This window comes from Cataglyphis hispanica, chromosome 3 (genome assembly GCF_021464435.1).
Source record: "Cataglyphis hispanica isolate Lineage 1 chromosome 3, ULB_Chis1_1.0, whole genome shotgun sequence".
NCBI lineage: Eukaryota > Metazoa > Arthropoda > Insecta > Hymenoptera > Formicidae > Cataglyphis > Cataglyphis hispanica.
Window position 1 is genome coordinate 3,905,766 of NC_065956.1, and position 19,806 is coordinate 3,925,571.

At 35.7% G+C, this 19,806-nt stretch overlaps 1 protein-coding gene across 2 annotated transcripts in view; it reads left to right on the forward strand.

The window, feature by feature from the left end:
• Positions 1-19,806, forward strand: part of LOC126848372 (bifunctional heparan sulfate N-deacetylase/N-sulfotransferase) — a 102,323-nt gene that overhangs the window by 16,207 nt on the left and 66,310 nt on the right. The window contains exons 1-2 of one of the 2 annotated variants that reach the window (XM_050589219.1): positions 16,781-16,850; positions 17,852-19,575. In XM_050589219.1, coding sequence (XP_050445176.1) covers positions 19,400-19,575 — 176 coding nt within the window. In that variant the 5' untranslated portion in view covers positions 16,781-16,850; positions 17,852-19,399. Of the gene's footprint in view, positions 1-16,780; positions 16,851-17,851; positions 19,576-19,806 lie in introns of those variants that run through there. The other variant, XM_050589218.1, reaches the window with a different exon arrangement.

Consider the following 19,806-nt stretch of genomic DNA (forward strand, 5'->3'; position numbering starts at 1 on the left):
TTATTATAGTTCTATAATTCTTGATTTGAATAGTTTTGATCGTTAAATCAAAGAAAATATCTTGGAATATAGTAAATTAAAACATCAAGTTTATGTAATATCTCACCTTATCCTGCAAAATTGTTCTTATCATTTTTTTTGTCAGATTTTCAAAGATTTAGAAATGATGAACAAATATATAAGAGTATACATACGACTATCTACATGTACGTATATGAATATTCGATTTTCGAAAGTTCTAAAACAGTTTTAATCATATTGAATATTGAGTATATTCATGCATTTAAAAAAAAATCTAGTCTATTAATATAATCTAATATATGTATTAAATGATTTTTTTTTTTTTTACTAATTTATTTCACCCACATGGCATGTTACGTATCTACAAAGCTGGTCGATTTTCGACAAAGTTCTGGTTATTTTAACATAATTCTCGTATAATATATGAGCATATTTTTGTATTCTCTAAAGAGTTTTAATCATTAACGGTATTAAATAATTTTTCCATGAATTAATTTTATCTGACAAAAGCATAGTCCCACTTATTGAAATAAGAACTCTTTAGAAAATAAACGAATATGCTGAGAACTTAACAAGGACTGTTATGAAATAAACAGAACTTTCAAAAATAGACCAACATCTCACTTGGATGCTTGTATATGCGTTTGCTCGTGACTATTTTAAGTATTGTTTTTTACTTTTAAAAGGTGCAACTTTTTTCTATAGAACTCGCGTAAAATTATAAATCTTTAAAAATAAAAATTTTACAAGGTTAAGTGAAACGTTGTAAGCGAATTTAACGTCTCAGTTTGTCTTGTGGCATTGTTGGAGGTTTAAAGAGTACTTGAACTATCTAAAACTAGAAAAATACAGCCAGAACTTTTAATATTATTCGAATTTTCACGAAATGATACTGTATTGAATGATGATGAATGTTAATATTTACACACACACATACACATACACATTTTAATATTTTTATTTTAGAAATTGCATTTTTATGTGCGAGAGTTATTAAGTTTTTAAAAAGTCTCAATTTAATTTAAATTAATTATAATTAATCTTATTATTTAAGATAAGAAGATTAAATTGTTTTAATTACATCCAATTACTTCGCGTGCTAATGAGTGTGCTCATGAATTCTGCTACATTCTAAGATTAAAATGAAAGTTTTTAACAGTGTAAAAATACTTATATATATTTTTATAAAGCTTGTATCTTAAGCTTGTGAACTTCGGTATGTTTACCGGACTGTAGCCGTTAACTCTCGAAAAGTTTCCGAGCAAAGGTTTAGCTCTCGAATAAGAATGCTAAGCTTGTAACAACGACGTAAGTCGAGCAACCGTAGAACGTTGATTCATGGCGTATAACGTAACTCTACCCGGACGATCGGATTAAACTTGACGCCTGGCGCACCGGCCCTGCCAATACCCTGTCGTTATACAATATCGACGTGCCACCGATAATAGGTCCAAATTTACACCCTGCTACGATGAGATATGACCCTTCAAACTGACGCATTCAAGACTTATATAGGCTCCGCTAATCTGACAGTTTACTGATTTTGACCGGATAAACAATCTATATACTATTCGGAAAAAATGCTCTGCATATGATAACAAATAAATCATACGTTCGTAAATATTTAAATTAAATTATAAATCGAAAACTTTACTTTAATACAGCTTTAATTTAAAGTTTGATTGATTCAGTCCGATTTCCGATATCCACGTGTCAAGTAAAAGTAATGGCAATGAGATAAAATTTTAATTAAACTGAAAATAAGTTCAAATTTGTTTAAATCAATATATATGTTTTATTAGTTGACATAATATTACTTGTATATTATATATAATAGTTTATCGATCAAAATGTTATTTTATATAGATATCTTTCTATATCTTTTAAATAGTCTTTTATCTCGGATTGGAAGATCATCCACATCCCTTTCGATTCCGTAAATGCGCGCACGACGCATTTACCTTCCTCGATCCGGTATTATGTAATTGGCACCGCTTATGTCACGATTACCAGGCACGAGCAGTAAATACTTGTTACGCTTAGCTAAATTCCATTAATTCCTCGCACACGGCAGAATTATACGATTAATTTTTAATGCCAGTATCCGTTGTAACGGACAAGCCCGAACGTCTATTTCATAAAGACATTTAAATTTTATAATGGAGGACCCGCGCGAAAATCGATCACTGTGTGTGTGTGTGTGTGTGTGTGTGTGTGTGTGTGTGTGTGTGTGTGTGTGTGTGTGTGTGTGTGTGTCTATATATATATATATATATATATATATATATATATATATATCATACATACATACATATATATACATCGCACTCGTTACGCGCCATTAATGACACCGAGCCAAAGTGGCGGTAAGTGGTGAATGTGTGGCAGTCGTGTTAACGAGTCTCCGATAGCTAGCGGCTCGACAGCTGTTAACGTGCAATTAAAATGACAGGACAGAGAGAACCGCCGCGGCGCCGAGAACTGACGTAAAATTTGCGGCGCGCAGCGCGTTCACCTGCAATCGCGACTTGTTCGGCGCGTAATACCTGCATCATTAACGGCGAGCGCGTAGTACACCGGACATGCCTGCCTAATTACAGCTGACTAAAGCGTTTGATTATCGGCACGTGCACTGAGATAATAGCGGCAGCCGGCGGCGTCCCGGCTACGTGATCGAAACCGGTACATCGGTAAACGCAATTTCCGGCTAAAACGTATCTCGCGCGCACATAATAATGGTCACAAAATATAAACGTAATCTAATTGTCTTTTCCTTGTCTCGTTTTGTATCTGCAACGTCGATTTGTAATCTTTGTCTATGATCTTGCAACGTTTACAATAGACAGAGGAATCGAGAAATAAAGCGCAAATCTTCGTTCTTACATCATTAAACTCGTTCCGATCGAGATACTTTTCTCGTAAGTGGACGAATCTTCTCGCTTCTTTCTGCTCTTCGGATATTTTTTATCGACCGTCCTTTGATGCTTCTCTTCGAGTTCTTTGATATCGCAAACCTTTGACCAGACAGCAGCTGTGATCATTAAAGATGATTGATATTTTCTTAGAATTGAATCGTTTTATTGAAATATCGAATTATAAAAACAGAATTTTTTGTTTACTTTATAATTCATGAATAGATCCATAGAAAAGAACTGTATTATGAAATATTTTATATTTTGCAAACATCATTCAATCAATATCTGCTTCGTCTCATATTACGGCGATTTGTCAACAACACAAGCCAGCGAAATTAAGATGTTAAAAATTGTTTGAGAAATTATAAATGGTTTCCTACGTAATTATGTGCGCTGAATACGGATTTGGCCGCAGAAATTGCCTATCAGATTTTTGAGGTAAATGAAATAAAATGGTCCAAAAATCACGATTTTGGATTTCCTATATTCATTAAGTTCTTAATTTCTAACTAGTATATTTCGGCAAAAAAATCGCACGTTTGAAAATAAAAATTGATTTTGAAGAGGAAAAATAGTATTATATTGTAGCGATTGAAACTATTGATCAAAATATAAAAAATAATTTTCTTTCTTTGTAAATACTTTCATGAATGTAGCCAAAATCGTCATTGTTGGATCATTTTACTTTATTTATCTCAAAAACTTGTGATAGACAATCATTTCTACGGCCCAGATTCGTATTCAGCGCACAACATTACGTAGAAAATCGCCGATAATTCTCAAACAAAATCTCGCAGATCTGTGCAACGTATTGTTACTCCATTCTATCAGTTTCTTAAGCGAATACTTATCACGTTCGCCATAATGTTTCGATAATCGTCCAGCAATTTTGGCTATATGATATTCTAAACTTATCGATGCTCTTCAGAAATCGCGATAAACCTCCTCTCTCGTAATATTCTCCTCGGCTTTTCCTTTCCCTTTCGTGTATGTTTGGCGCACATATCTTGTGCTCTTCGGCGGCGCCATCCTTTTGCTTCCTCCTCCTCCTTTTTTTTCTCATCTTCCTCTTATCCCGTATGCGCCCCATCCCCAGCATCCTTTCGCGCGCCTCCCCTTCGTCGCCATCGATCAGCCGGTACTTTATCATGACGCAACGTGTGTGCACATACTTTATCGCGGGTGCCGCATTATGGCAATACGTCAACGCGGTTTTGCCAGCATCAATTGCTATTCAAATCAGCGCTGATCGTGCCACGGACAGGATGGCTGCTTACGATAAGGGAAAGAAAGCTATGACATGCAATATTACGATTAACCAAAAAAAGATTGTCTTCTGTTTCTTTCGAGTTAACGATCGCGAAAATATTAGCGGATTAGAATAATTATCTATCGTCTGATGTTTATATTTATATCATCATTTTTATTTTAGCAAATCGTACATGAAATTATTATTATTAGCGCAATCTATAGACGAATGATTAATATTTTTATGCGATTTTATCAAAGAATAAAGAGTTCATACATGTATGTATTTGGGTTTATCAAACAAGTGTGAATGAATTAAAAAGTTAATGAACAATAAACGTTCTTCATATATCATGTCGTAGAACATTGGAAATTTCGAGAATGGAAAGAGTCCAAACAATCGACACAACACATTTTAACAAAACAGAAAATAATAGGAGATGCAGCTTTTGTTGCAGTTTCATGATTCCAAGCTCTCGGGCATACACACACTCGTATTTTCAATAAAACAGCAAAAGTTTCATTTTACATCAAAAATTTCTTTGCACATTATACAAAGAAAGAAAAGTATTGCGATCGATATAAAAATAATAAACCGTTTATAGAAATTATTGTGAATCAATATTGCGAGAGAGAGTGAGTGTCTTTAAAAACAGTATGAGAGATTCTAACACACATATGATTCTTTTGCCAGCGGTTCACGGGAAGCGTGAATATCGGATTGGAAAGATGAAAAAACTTGTACGTATAAATCTCTTGATATAAACCGATAATATCTCGTATTCGTGATATTTCCTATCGATCATTCCATTCGCGTATGAAATCTCGTAAAAAAAAATCTCGTTCATTAAAGATAACAGTCAGATAGTTATTGGATATTTCTGGTTGAAAATCTGACTCGAGGATAACAACATTTTAAATGGAATTCACGAGAATTCTTTAATGCGTCTTTAATGCGATTTACTCAGAACTTAACGCGGTTAATGAAAAATTTAGAGCTTTATTTCACGTAAATACTTGCAGAGATATTCATGATATTATGCCTCACGTTGCATTGAATGCAATTACGAAAATCTAGTAAATGAATTTTCATGCGATCCATCGTCTAATTGGATTTTATTTAAATTGCTATTTCCGTTTTCGTTTATATTTTTCGAAGTTCAGCGCGGAAAACATTGAAAACAATATTTACCCATTTGGTAGAAATTGAATGAATGTCGAATCAGGATGCCAGTTATTTAATAACGTTATTCAAAATGACCTGCACATTGGCTAGTGATGATACTAACGAGATACGATGCCATAATTATCGCTTTTGTTTTAAATCAGAACAAAAGTAATGATGTGCTCTTGTTATTCAAGCAATACGAGCTTTTATTTTGAGTTACAATCGTGTTGTTTCGCGTGTCATTTTCAATCATTTTATCGTTTCATAATCATTCTGCAGTGTGGAAAGGCGAAATTAATTTTTACATTAATATTCGTATAACATTAAACCGGTTTCATCTGATCGCCGCCATCCTTATCGTTTATTTCTCAAGCAATCGAATTAATTGTCAGTTGACGCGTACTTCTCGTAATTATTCTGAGGAATATAAAATTATGCAATGGATATAATAAAGTCAAAATAAAATTAGTTTATAAATTAGCGTTAAATATGCATCGTTGATAGTGTGGCTCGGGATAATTCTGGTATATAGCTAAATAAACGGGTTATAAGAGGAAAATAAGCGCGATATGTTCAAATAATATTAACTCCTCACAACGTCGGTTTTATTAGAGTAATTTCGCGTTGCGTTTGTAATTTGATAACGCAGAGAATTATAATTTTACAAATATTTTTTTCAGCTTTCTCTTTTGAAAATTCATCACTAATTATACAGTTATCTCACGACGTTTTCTTCCTTCTTTATTATGGACTAAAATTATAATATTATTTATTTCTAAATTATAATGTGGATGCTATATAAAACTATACCAAGATATTCAGCAGGATGCTAAACATTTATATACAAATATCATATAATTGTTCATAATTTTTATAATTATATCCTGATTGAGAGAGAGAGAGAGAGAGATTTATTGAAATACTGGTCTGTGTAATGTACATTATCTTCCGAATGTAAGCACAGAAATCTCCGACGAGAGAAATAGAAGGAATATAACCGTTTCCATATTATTACTTATATTCTTTAATACTGCGTATCATTAGTATAACTAACAATTACAAAATGCGATATACACTTATGAAAACTACGATCGCGAGAAGAATATAATAAACCTCACCGAAATGTTGCAGTCACACAGTTTTCAAAAACGAAATTAGACTTCATTAAAACGTTTTTATCTCTTTTTTAGACAACGGGATTAATTTTCAAGATTATTTTTATTATTATTTTTTTATCATTATTAAAGAAACTAAATTAAGGAAATTTTCTTGGTTATTTTTACTCAATGTAATTTGTGATTAATATGTTTTTCTAATGTTTTATTTCAATGGATTAAACTTTTCGAATAACAAGTTCTCTGATAAAACTTTTGCATTTCAAGCATACACGTATTATATTTGCTGCGATTGTGAACGTCACGTGTTGTAAAATCAATGGTTCAAGCGATTTAACCGAAGAAATGCGATTATTCCCGGAGATAACATACATAAATCGTCACATGCCTCGTCGCGTTATCAGCCGGTAATGCGAACAAATGATCTAGTAAAAGACAGTCCACTTAATAGAATGGTTTTAACTTGTGATATCGGAATAGCTTTGGAAATTATCAAAATCTTTTCCCGGGTTGCGCAGTTTCACCTATGATGCGATGTCTTCGGCATGAATTGATCATGATCCTGTACGATAGCACATGAATATCGGGAAAAAATTAAAATCATAACAACCTTCCAATGCCTTATGTAGAATCAATTTAATGACTCTCTAATACAATATGACAAAAGCCGTAAGAAATGTATGACTGAACGACGGGCGTCGTCATTCTCGATGTTCTTGTGACGATTAAATGATTTTTTTGTGACGATGTTGTGTCGAGATTATTTCAAAATTATACCATATTTCTGATAGAAGTTGCGATACGATATCGTGACTACTTGTTATTACTTGTAACCATTGTTGTTATACATATATTATGTATATTAAGTAGATAATGTGGTTACAAGAAGGCTATAAAATATCAATATTACGCATAAATTTAAATGGAGAGTACGAAGTCGTGACGCTTATTATTACATCACACAAGATATGTATTAATGAAATTAAAATAATTATAATTTACAGTTTATAAAGTTGACCTTAAAAGATGATCCCATATTAGATTAACAGTGCATTGTTACATTAGCACATAATAATATCAATTACTTTGTTCAAATAAAGTTTGATGAAATCTTTGAATTTTTTAATGTATCAAAATTAATCTTATTTAATACATTTGTGTTACAGCATGATAATGATAATGATACATTACCACAATACATACTTAATTATGATTTGGTACGATTATTACGTATTATTGTAGCTTATTACATATGATAATAATGTACGCGTTATTCCATCGTAATCGCGCAATGCGTTGTGTTACTTTACTCTAATATAATGCATACATTATCAGTATGCAACGTGTTTGCCGACGATAGTCACGTTGATAACAATAGTATCGTCAGCAATTGAAATAAAAATTGTAACACGTTATTGATTCCAAAAGAAGTATTTTCTGATAAAAAATATGATCTTTTTTTCTTCACTTTCATTTCCATTGAAGCTTTAAATTTAAATCGTGGAGAGAAAGAAAAAGAGAGAGAGAGAGTGTGTGTGTAGTCACGTTATTTATATTAAGCCGTTAATATCCTATGCATGTACTTCTACTTATATGCATATATTTCGTAGTTGGGTTATTACATTCCGGTTAAATCTTTGAAAAACTCATCAAATATGCCTACCACACACATGGTTGTTCGCATCTCATAAGATGAGCAACAATATTTAAATTTACAAAATTGTAAAATTTAAGCGATTGCGTAAGAGCGTTGATAAGACCACAAAACAAAATAAGATTTATTATAGTTGCTTATGCAAATTTTATGTTATTTTTTTTCCTCTTGCGCATATACAACGGTTTAATGCGCAAAAGTAAAATACCCTGCGGGTAAAGACGACGATGACAACGATGACAACGACAGCCACGATGCTTTAACCGACGACGTCGCGGACGAGGAACCGTAAATCCGCGTCGCGGAAGTTCGAGAACGAAGCGGAGGTGTACGAGGTGAACTCCGGAATGCCTTGGGGCAAAAGGAAAAAGAGAAAGTCGTGTTGTAGCGAGAACGGGAGTCGAAGATGCGCTGGTGATGGTTGTAGACGGCGGCGGCGGCGACGGTGTCGGCGATAATCCTGGAGGTGTGTAGGTAACTGCAGAGTGCACACTGTAGTGCAGATGATGCGCGGGACAAGTGGGGCGAACTTGGTATGCTAAACAGGGGAACCGTGCATCATCTGAGAATTGAAGTTCTACAATCTCCGGGGAGAGGGAAAGATCTCTAAGATGTTCGCGCGAAGCGAAACTCAATAGGCCATTCCCTTTTACGAAATGCATTTCGATGCTAAGGCGCGACTTTGACGTTGGAGAGGTGTGAATTTCGCAGTCCTTTTCTACGTCACACACATAACGAAATTGCCAGCGGGACGAAATTTACCGCTGTCGGCCCCGAAATTGAATTCTCTCTCCTTTCTCGAGAGCCATTATATTTTCACAAAGAGAAAATCTATTGCCAATTCCTCAAGAAATTTAATAATAATATTCGACGCAATGGATATTGAGCGCCGTTATATATGTGTATATCGCTATTCGGTTAAAACTGTATTTTCTGCTCGCGAGTATTACAAATATTTTACAAAGAGAAAATCAACTTTCTCAATTTTTCATAAAATTTTATAATAATATTCAATAGAAACATACATTCATATTGAATGCTATATTAATGTCACTACACTCTTTGGTTTCGAATAAACATTATTTCCGAAACCACAAGCGATTACATAGCGTGTGTTAATGTGCAAATTCATCGCTTTATACCAATCAGTGCGATTGTCTATTAAATTGCTACATGTATTAAATAAGCTTGAAATGCATTTACCTCTGACAGTAGGCATTTATACAGCTTCGAACATTTCAATGGACTCGGCCGAATTGAGTTGATTAAAGTCGAAACGCTCGTTATTGTTGGCAATCTGGCAAGCAATTCCGTCACACGTGCATAAATTACTGCCGCTTATGAATATACGCGTTCTTTTGTTTTTCTGTTATGCGATAAGAGTTAATGCCTTGATGTATGATATAACTTGTAATATCATAAAATGTTATTTATAGAACAGATGTGTGGCACAACTTCATCTTGTCTCTGAGCACGCGTGCAAACGTACGTGAATTTAATTACCATAAATCGTTAGTATACCCAGCGCAACGCGTAATACCGTTTTACAGTCCCATCATTAGTGCAAATATCGTAGCCTAGCGTTCTAGCCCTTACAAGTCGGTACATACGACAGATGTTAACACCGAATTAACACGTACAACGTACGACTACACACAGCACTATGGGAAGTTAACAGCGTTACCGGCACGTCGATATGATCGCAATTTCAGCTTACAACCATAATTAACGCATACTGTACGACCTGTATGCTTGAGTGGGCTCTATTAAAATGTACTTTACCGACCATTAATTGCAAGAGATGCGAGCAGGTCATCTCGGAACTCATGGGTGATGATATGCCGTCGTAAATATTAAAAATTTTTTATTATATATATATATATATATATATATATATATATATGTATGTATATATTTTGCAAAGCAGTTCTGTGTGTGTTTTAAAAAAATAAAGTATCCTCATTAATTGTTTTGTGACAGTCATTAAAGTTATGAAAATACTTGGTTGGGATTTCTGAAGCTGTTTTCTGTTAGATCAACATGTAATCGAGTTGTTATTTGTGTTATATTGGATTTTGTTATATTTGTCGTTTATTTCATATTTATGTATAGAAATTATATTAAATAAAAAATCAACATTAACGTGAAACTATCGTGCATTTATAGGAAGACCTCATTTGTGGTATTTGATGTTAATTAAATACAGATAATGAATAAAACTGAATTTAGGAATTCTCGAAACGGAAATTTCAGAGAATATAGATTGATTAGGATTGATATGGAAATTACTAATTAACATCCAGCGAATAGCAAATATTACAATGTCCTCTAATCACAGCCGGGGCATAATTACATGAGCTAATAGGATCGTTCATCATCAAAACGCGTAGAGATTGATAAAGAGTTGCTTTATTACTCTAATCCGCATATAATATTAATCAGTAATATTAATCGTAATGTAAATATTGTAGTTCTGCTAAATTTAATAACGACGTCGATAACCCGTTTCTGTGTACACGAACGTTTCTTCCGCGTTTGCACAAGTACTTTCATAAGCGGATACGGAGTCGTAATTAGACGCACGGTACTCGCCGAGAGAAGCACTCGAAAAGTAAACGAGGGACGAGTGAGCAATAATCCAACAAAGACATGCGCGCACAAACCTACACTGACACAAAGATACACCTGCACGATAAGGCACAACACGTGCTTGTTTTACACGATCTTGAGAGAAATATTTTGCATTCTTACATTTTTTTATAACTTTTGAATCTTATCCGGAATCTCCGGAAAATTGCATTATTAATTGAACATTTAACTTATGATTTTGATAACATTTAATTTATATCTCGTATGTCGTTTCTTGTTGTTATTTCCTAGAAAATTTTAATTATAATTTCAAACGAATTGTAAATGAGACGCATTCATTATCCGCGCGTTTGTTGATAAATATCTTGCTACGGATATACAACGCCGAAGAGCAGCATAGCTAATTAATGATCTATTGCAGTTCAAAACACGTTACATCATACTTACTCTTTTCTAAAATTTTGACGCAAACATAAGTCATTTATTTTGTAATTGGAAAATTATGAAACCCATATTAAAATAAATAAATTATGGTATAATGAAATGACTTTGAATTGATAATATATGTATATAACTTTATATTTTTATACTTTTTAATTTTTATATTTAAAATAATTGTACGTGTACGATAACAAAAATATTACTTTATGATGATTGAAATATTATGATTAAACAATAATGGTTATTATTATTACACAGGGTAACTTGGAAAATATAATATACTTGAAAAAAAGTGATTTCTCGTGCAAAAATAAGTTACAAATGTAGGATAAAATTTTTGATTTTTGCAAGTTTCAAAGTTAATTTTCTCAAAAACCAAAAAAAATCACTTTACATTGTTTTAATTTTGTTGAGAAATCTTCTTTTCGATTTCTCTATCTACCCTGAATATGTGAATAAAAAGAGAGAAAAGGAGAGAGTATTTGTTTTAATACATAATATTATTGCATTCATTGAAGTTGTTACTATTGCTGTTATTATTATTATTATTATTATTATTACTTCCGGGCTTAAAAGCGTTAATGGCGAAGTGTGTCTGATCTCGAAGCAAGCATATGCAAAATGAGAACTGTGTAGAAGGGCATCTATCGCTTCTACATTCTTTCACGCGTCACGTCGCAATTTGCGCAAACTTCGACGCACTCGCGAAATTCCGAGACCGATGAAGATAAAACGAGCGACAGGACGAATTATGACGATACATTAAATATAGGGCGACACGGACGGCAGTCGTAAAGAGGCGTTACCGCGCCGCCGATATGCATGTGCATCTATCTATCTCCGGTCGTGTGCATCTGCCTGTCTGTCTGTCTGTCTCTATCGCTGTGCATGCAACGGCATCGAAATGACAGCAACGCCGCCGACAGATCGGCTCTCCGGTTGTGGTCACGATGGATAAAAATACACCGACGAAATTTTGCCGCGACCGCAAATGTGCCGAAATTGCTACAGTAAAACCCGCAAACTATCTCCGCGGTGCGCTGCAGAGCGATAATAATGGGATAATCGCTCGTTTAGTTCGAAGAATTGCGTAACTTGTTGCGTAGGATGATAAAATGTATTCATTTTAGGTGCAGTTTTGCAGTTAGATCTTGATTTTTTTTCTGAAAATTTTTCACACTTATTTTCTTTATTTTATTTAATTTTATTAATGGGTTTTTTATTAGATAAATATATTTTCATATATGATATAAATTTTAATTTTATAAGCAATCGTGTACCTATCAAAGCTTGCTCGGTATAATCTAGGTATAGAAAATGGATGGGAATAAAAAACAGAGAATGCAAATGAGATATTTGCGCATATCTTTTTAACTATAATGAATAATAAATACTTAAGCGAACAATTAGCATGCTACTAGGATATTGCATTAAAGATAGAAGAAATGTTTTCTTATCAGTACCTTATCGTTATCAATGTGCAGTTATCGCTTTCCCTCTCCAAAACTATCTTTTATCACTACTTTATTACGCATTATGTTTGTAATTATACTCAACCTTTAATCAACATCATGAAAAACACACGGAAAACAGCTGATATTAAATTTTTATACATCATCACGTTTTTGGAAAGCATAGATGTTATTAAACGAATCATTATAGGCATAACATGTACTTTTTTTTAAGTAATCCCAGGAATATAAAGAAGAGAGAAAGAGAGAGAGAGAAAGAGAGAGCAACAGATATGAATAGCGAGAGCATTGGTGTACATACAACGATCCTAAAAAGCGCATTGTAATGCGCGTACGAAAAAACCGCGCGCCTCGTCAGCTAGTTAATTGCTTTTTAAGTCGGGTAATATGCTGAGGCCGTACTTCATCCGCGGCTTTTAAACCACTGCCAAGCCGCGATGGTATCCCTCCCATTACAGTATACACTGGAATTTCATTTTAACCATTAATGCGCCACTTCGATGCTTTCCGACATCATAATCATCTTATGAGCCCAACCGTTAAATTAGCATCTTTATTTCTGAAATAGCTTTTTAATTATTGCAGAATTTCTTATTTTTACGCTCTGTAGCGCCATTTTCGATGCCTTGAAATAATTTAATGAACATTAAGCACACAGCAGTGAGTATTAAATTATATATATATATATATATATATATATATATATATATATATATATATATATATAACATAAATTGAGTAGCATTTTTTCTCCAATTTATGATATTTATTTATGACATATCTTTTTAATAAATTATTTATGCTTTTTTAAATTTTATTTATACAGAAAATATTTTTTTCAGTTTATTATGTACGATTTTTCTTGCGCAACTCGATGAGTTGCAGATATTTCCTTGACACTGGAAACCTTTTCGTATAATCACATTGCTGTCGCGAACGAGTAGTATGCAAATTTTCAGCTAATTTCCTCACCCGTCTACGCGACGAGCTTATTTCTTACGGCACGTGGCTTGTAATTATCGGGCAGGATATTTGATTTCCTTTGCGCGAGCAAAGACAGACGCTCTCATGCCATTTCCAGTGTCTTCTCTGTCTACTCTACGTGTTTGCGCACACTAATGCACTTTACAATTAGATCTAAAACATGATTTTTAAAAATGTCAGTTTAATTGATCACGTATCTCGCACGTGTATCTAATTTCATTGCAATACGCGCGTAACATGCATATGTTATAACGTTATAATACGTGTTTCCAGAGCGTATATGTTTTGCTTTATCGATGCGTTGTTGATATCACCTTGGCGCAAAATTTGTGATTTTAATTCGCGTATTGAAAATGATTGCCGATCGTGCACGCATAAATGATAAATTCGCGCGCCATTTGTGCATATTATATTTTTCAAAAGTTTCTCGCGCACACATAAACGCGAACCGTCTGCTTCTAGCAAATCTCAGAGAGATGTCGGGCTGATTGCATTTTTATTATATCGCGATATCATAGTGCATACGCAGCCGGAGCCAGCAGAGGCGTATGAGATGTATATGTACGGAGGGAGGGAGGTATATATATATGTGTGTGTGTGTGTGTGTGTGTGTGTGTGTGTGTGTGTGTGTGTGTGTGTGTGTGTGTGTGTGTGTGTGTGTGTGTGTGTGTGTGTGTTTGCCAGGTTTCTCGGATTTAATTTCATGCTTCTATTTTGGCCGAAAACGTACATCTATCTACGCACATGCATTTGTGTGTGCACGCAAAAGCGTGCATATACGTCGTGCATATACATGCAACGAATTGCGCGGGAAAGCGAGAGACCACTGCTGTGGTGCCGACCGACCGGTTAGCCGGATGGGGGGAGGGGAGGGGAGCAATAGGAATTATTTCCGACCGTTGTTTTTCATGTTCACCACTGTCGGAATATGGCCGATGAAAAAAGAAAAGAAAAAATAATTCCTTTATCCTTTTATGTGTGTGCGAATAATCCAAGGATCATATGTACAAACGAACGGAAATTTTCAATTGTCAGTCGCTTGAAAATGAAACCGAAACTCTCGCGTAATTTCGTAATGTTGCAGCGTGTTGGGTATTTGATGTACATATTGCTGATTCCTTTATTAAGCTTGAAGCGCTCAATGAAGCAGCAAGACATTCAAACTTAATGTGCATGCGTATGTGATCATCGAATACTGCTCTTTCGCTCGAAATTCCTGCGAAGATTGCTCGATTGAATAATGGAAATTGATCTGCACACCTTAATACCTGATGCTTCGTAAAGTTTCCCATCGATTAGGAAACACCTCATAAACTCAGAATAGCTTTGGGATTGACAATATTGTGTGTACGATATATAGATATTCAATTACTCTTGAAAAAATTTATTCTTTATTACGTTGTTTTAACTTTTGATAGAGCACACAAATGGTGCTAAAATGGTGCTTGGTAAAATCTAAATGAATTTATTTAATTGTATTACATTTTGAATATAAAAATACGTGTATATTTGGAAAAAGAAACTTTATAGTAAAAAGATACTCATCTTCTTATTTCATTTTTTGAAGAAAAAGGTGATAAATTCTCGGGTTTCACGTTTGTCCTATCTTCTAAAAAAAAATATGTCTCGCTCGGGAGATTTCTATATGTACGAAACACTCTCTTGGGAGAAACTCCGATTTCGCAACCTTTGTTTCACGACGAAATAAAAAGAAACGCACCAATCATGCTGCGAGAAACAGATGTGACGTTTCGAGATCAATATTTTTGAATTTCTTTATCCGACATGTGACAAAACATCTATAAACACAAGATTGGTCATATCTTTTATTGTTTCCTCGTTCTACATTATTTGTTTCCCATCAACATTTATTACACTTTTATATTCTAACTTAAAACCTGTACATACCTAAAGTTATACCACAGATCGATATTTCATTCTGAATTGATGCTCGGAAACTTTCCTTTTTCTTGAGAGACGTATCATCATCTATTTATGGCAATCTTGTCGAGACTTTTTGCTCCAGAAATATAGATTTGAAGAAAGAAAATAAAATTGAATAGAATACATTTTTTTTAGATTAAAAATATCTTCTATTTGTGTACTTATAAATATGCTTACGTTTAAATCGGATACATATATGTATATACATTCTAGCTAGCCGAAATGAAATTTGATTCAACGGGGGGCGAACTCGGAAAACGAAGAAGAGCTAAGATCCTTTTGGCGGGGCGGAGAAAGAAAGATGGTTACGAACGAATAATCAGAAGGAAGTTCCCGTAATCATTTTGCGCCAATCGAGTAGTTTCCTTGTGCAATCTCGACCCCCATGCATTTACGTGGCTTCTCCCTTTAAATCCGCGCACGTGATGCATTCGACTAACGACTCTCTCGGGGAGCTAAAACGTGTCTCTTGAATTAAGCACCCGGCACCGGGTAGATCTAGAAGAAATCTCGAAGGAATTATTTCTGTGCAATAAACGAATCGACTCCACGTGGAGCGAAATTTGCGAGAAAAGTTGCTTCAGTGCGTTACGCCGGAAAATATTACGGAGTTGAATGTGTGCTGGAGGGAATTAGGGAGACCTTAGTGCGGATGTTTTCACATATATCTAAATAAGAGCGAGGTTGCCACAGCGATAAATTTTATTTACTGCTTTTGTTTAGCGAGATAAATAACTTGGGGTTGCTTAAAGAACGTAGGAGAAAGCAGCTATACGTATTTTGTAATATCCGTATGAAAGATTTAAAAAGAAATATCATTTCTCTCTCTCTCTCTCTCTCTCTCTCTCTCTCTCTCCCTTCTTCTTTCTCTCTCTTTTATTACTTTTTAAACATCTATATTTGAACTATCTATATTTGACTATTTAAACATCTATATTCATGAAACGATAAAGGCAAAACATGTTTTTCAGGTAGCAAATCCTTGTATACTACTGTATTTGCATTAGCTGCTTTTAATATATTTTATGTGGATGCGTTAAAAATACTATCAGTCCGATAAAAAACGTGTGACATTGAAGAAACAATATCTATTCTATTCTATTTTCGTCTCTAACAGATATAGCGTAAATGCATAACAGTTGTCGTTGTTCAATTTGCATGCATTGTGTTCGCGTCAAGCATTTGTTTCGCGCCGAGTTTCATTCCGAGCGAACTATCTCATCATTACACGTCAGCGAGTCAAAGAATGGAGCATTTCGATCGAGAGGAATAGAACGATGGAATAGAAAAGCGGGGAAGGTATTACCAAAGTTCGACGAGTTCCTCCGTCCACCCATTAGCGTGTCAGTCATTCCGGCCGTGTAATTAAATTCTGTGCGCCAGTGTCGCCGCGCGAATCTATGTCCTTCGCGAGCAAGCCTTTTCCGAAGTTACCATACCATATCCGCTCTCTCTCTCCCCGCTGATTCCTCGAAATCAATCCAGCATGCTTTCTGCGTGGACGATATCAATATTATTCCTGTTTCCCTGGCAAAAATGTCCGGTCAGTTTCTGAAAAAGATGGGAAAGAAGGAGACCGGGTTGCGCGGAGGATGATTCTTCCGGCTTGCGCGGAGGGCCTCCTTGACATCGATTCATTTATACATTTCCACCGTTTCGTCGCATTTTTTGCCATTTCGCAGTCTCATTTTCAATTTATCCCCGGTGCCTTTTTATCACATTTTTCGTCTCTCCCACCTTGAGTTCGACGACGAATAGACCCGCGCGAATACAACAGACAAAATGAAAGTTTTGTATCGCCGCGGGATCGCTCGGTTAGGGGAGGCTTGAAGGACTGATTAATGAATTTTTTGCTGAGGACGGATATATAATCGGCGAGAAAAAAATTATTCGAGAGGAGGTTAGTGGCAGCAGAGAAAGCTGTGGCTGTAATGCGGTCGATTAATTGGAGTTGTTGGACACGTTAATTATCCGACCGCTGTTGTTTAATCGTTTCGAGTTAACTTGCGCGCGCGCGCGTATCATCCTTTTTTTACATTGTTTTCTCGAACGATTGTTTGTTATCAATATTGATTTGTAATTTTAGAATAATTGCAGCTGAAAAAATAATGCTTAAAAAAAAGATATTTTCCGATCCATAAACTCTTTCACATAAAATATTATTTCAAACTTAAATTGATAATTAAAAAATCCCATATGTGTTTGTGTGTATGTATATACACACCGGTAATAATATCTCGCTGCGTTATATTTATTTTTCTTTATATTTTCTAATTCTCTCTCCATTCTGATTGTTGCAGAGCGATACCATGGGATTCGTGGTATTCCCCGACGCCGTACGAGAAGGGTCGCCGACGCAAAGAGATAAACTCTGAAAATTGTTTCGCGTAGGAAGAGAGAGCATTGTGCCTGTATATCGTTTCTAATTGACAGATAGAGGAAGGAGCAAGCGGAAGATAACTAGAAGCGGGAATGAGAAGAGGGTCAGGTGGAAGATACGAAATGTTCGAAATTTACGAGTGAGTGAGTCAGTTTGCTTGCACGTCGCAGGATCCAAGGTGGTATTTAAAGGCGGTCGTGCACTATAACAAATAGTTGAGCCGTGAACTGGTTCACCGTGCAACGATACCGGAAGCAAGCGGCATCTATCCAGCAAAAACGGGAAAGTTCGTGAAAATTTGTAAGAGCAAGATGTAAAGTTTCAAGCACAGTCCATCTGCATGTCCGCGTAGCGAATTGTTGCACGAAGAGATCGACGATGAGACGACGTGCGTTTTGCGACAATCGCCCTGTGGGAGAACGCATCGCGATTTTTTAATTCGCACGATTTGAATCCTAAGAATGATGAGGCATCGCGCGGCTCGACATTGAGATTTTGAAAAGAATAGGATCCACGGTAATCCGGCCCGATGGGTTAAAGACGGTTGCGATCGACGGCGCGATTCTCGTGCTGCTTGCGAAATGGCGATCGTAGCGCGTTCTCGAAAGTGCAACAAGTGGCGTAGAGATCCTCGATGCTGAGACGTCATCGATGTTACCCGATAGACGGACGAGGGGATTTGACCCGGGACCGATCACGACCGGTTGGATCGAGGCTCTCGGGCAGAAGGATCGTCGTTGTTTCCTAGGGACGTGCGCGATGGACCGGCGAGATTAAGCGCGTCTAATGAACTCTGAATCCGTTTCTCGCTCGTCTCGAGTACGATCGTCTCGAAATTTCTTCATCAAGGTTCTCCTTGCCGGACTAAGTAGATTTACCTTGACTAACGAATCGAGAGTCGAGAGGATTCGATCCGATGCTGTTGCTTAACATCATCAAAGTGTACTTCATTGACCGAGAGATCGAAAGATAGACGAAGAGAGTGGCTCCGAGCTGGGATTTTAACTTGGATTTCGTTGGTTTTTCTCGAACTCGAATACGTATATCTGCCGACACCGTCAACGTGTATATGTTATGAGATACTTATAAAGAAATCTTTAATTTATACAACGCTTTTCCAAGGCAAGAAAAATTAGTATTAATACAAATTAATATACATATTAATATACACGTTGGAACATCGTGGAGTCCAATATCACGCATTGATGCTCGAAGAAAGACTGCAAACGCAAGTCCATGGCGACGAAGGCTCTCGATGTTGAACAGACGAAAGAGATACTCGCTGGGAATTGTCAACGATTCTCGAAACTGCTACAGAGCCCCTTGTCGGCGGATACACTGAATAACGTCATAACGGCGTTCAGGTGCCACAGGCAAATACGTCCGCTGACTCGCTCAAGGACGGACACTTTGCGATAATCCACGTCAGGGCGTTGTCGCATTTGCAGAGACGTCGTCGAGTGAGACGATGGTGATGAGGATAACAGCGAACGAAGCTGGCGTTCCTCTACTAGGCGCCGTTGGTCCGCGCTATGTCGTCAAGCAGGCGACGGTGAAGCGTTGCGTCCTGGCGCTACTTCTTATCTCCGTCGCCAGCATATTCTACTATACTCATTACATCATCAGCAGTGGTCCACTATCCAGGTAAGTGCAAACGATGAGTGAGCAATTCGGATATTACAAAAAAGTAATAGTTTAACGTTAACACTTCGTGTCTCATAATCAGGACATTTTTTTTTCCAAATCATTTTAAATTCATATTTTAAAATATAAAAATTACATACGTTAATAAATCTATTTTTCATATATTTTTGTGTAACACAATTTTAATTTTTTTTTTTTTGTATTTAAAATAATTTGAAAGTACTATTGTTT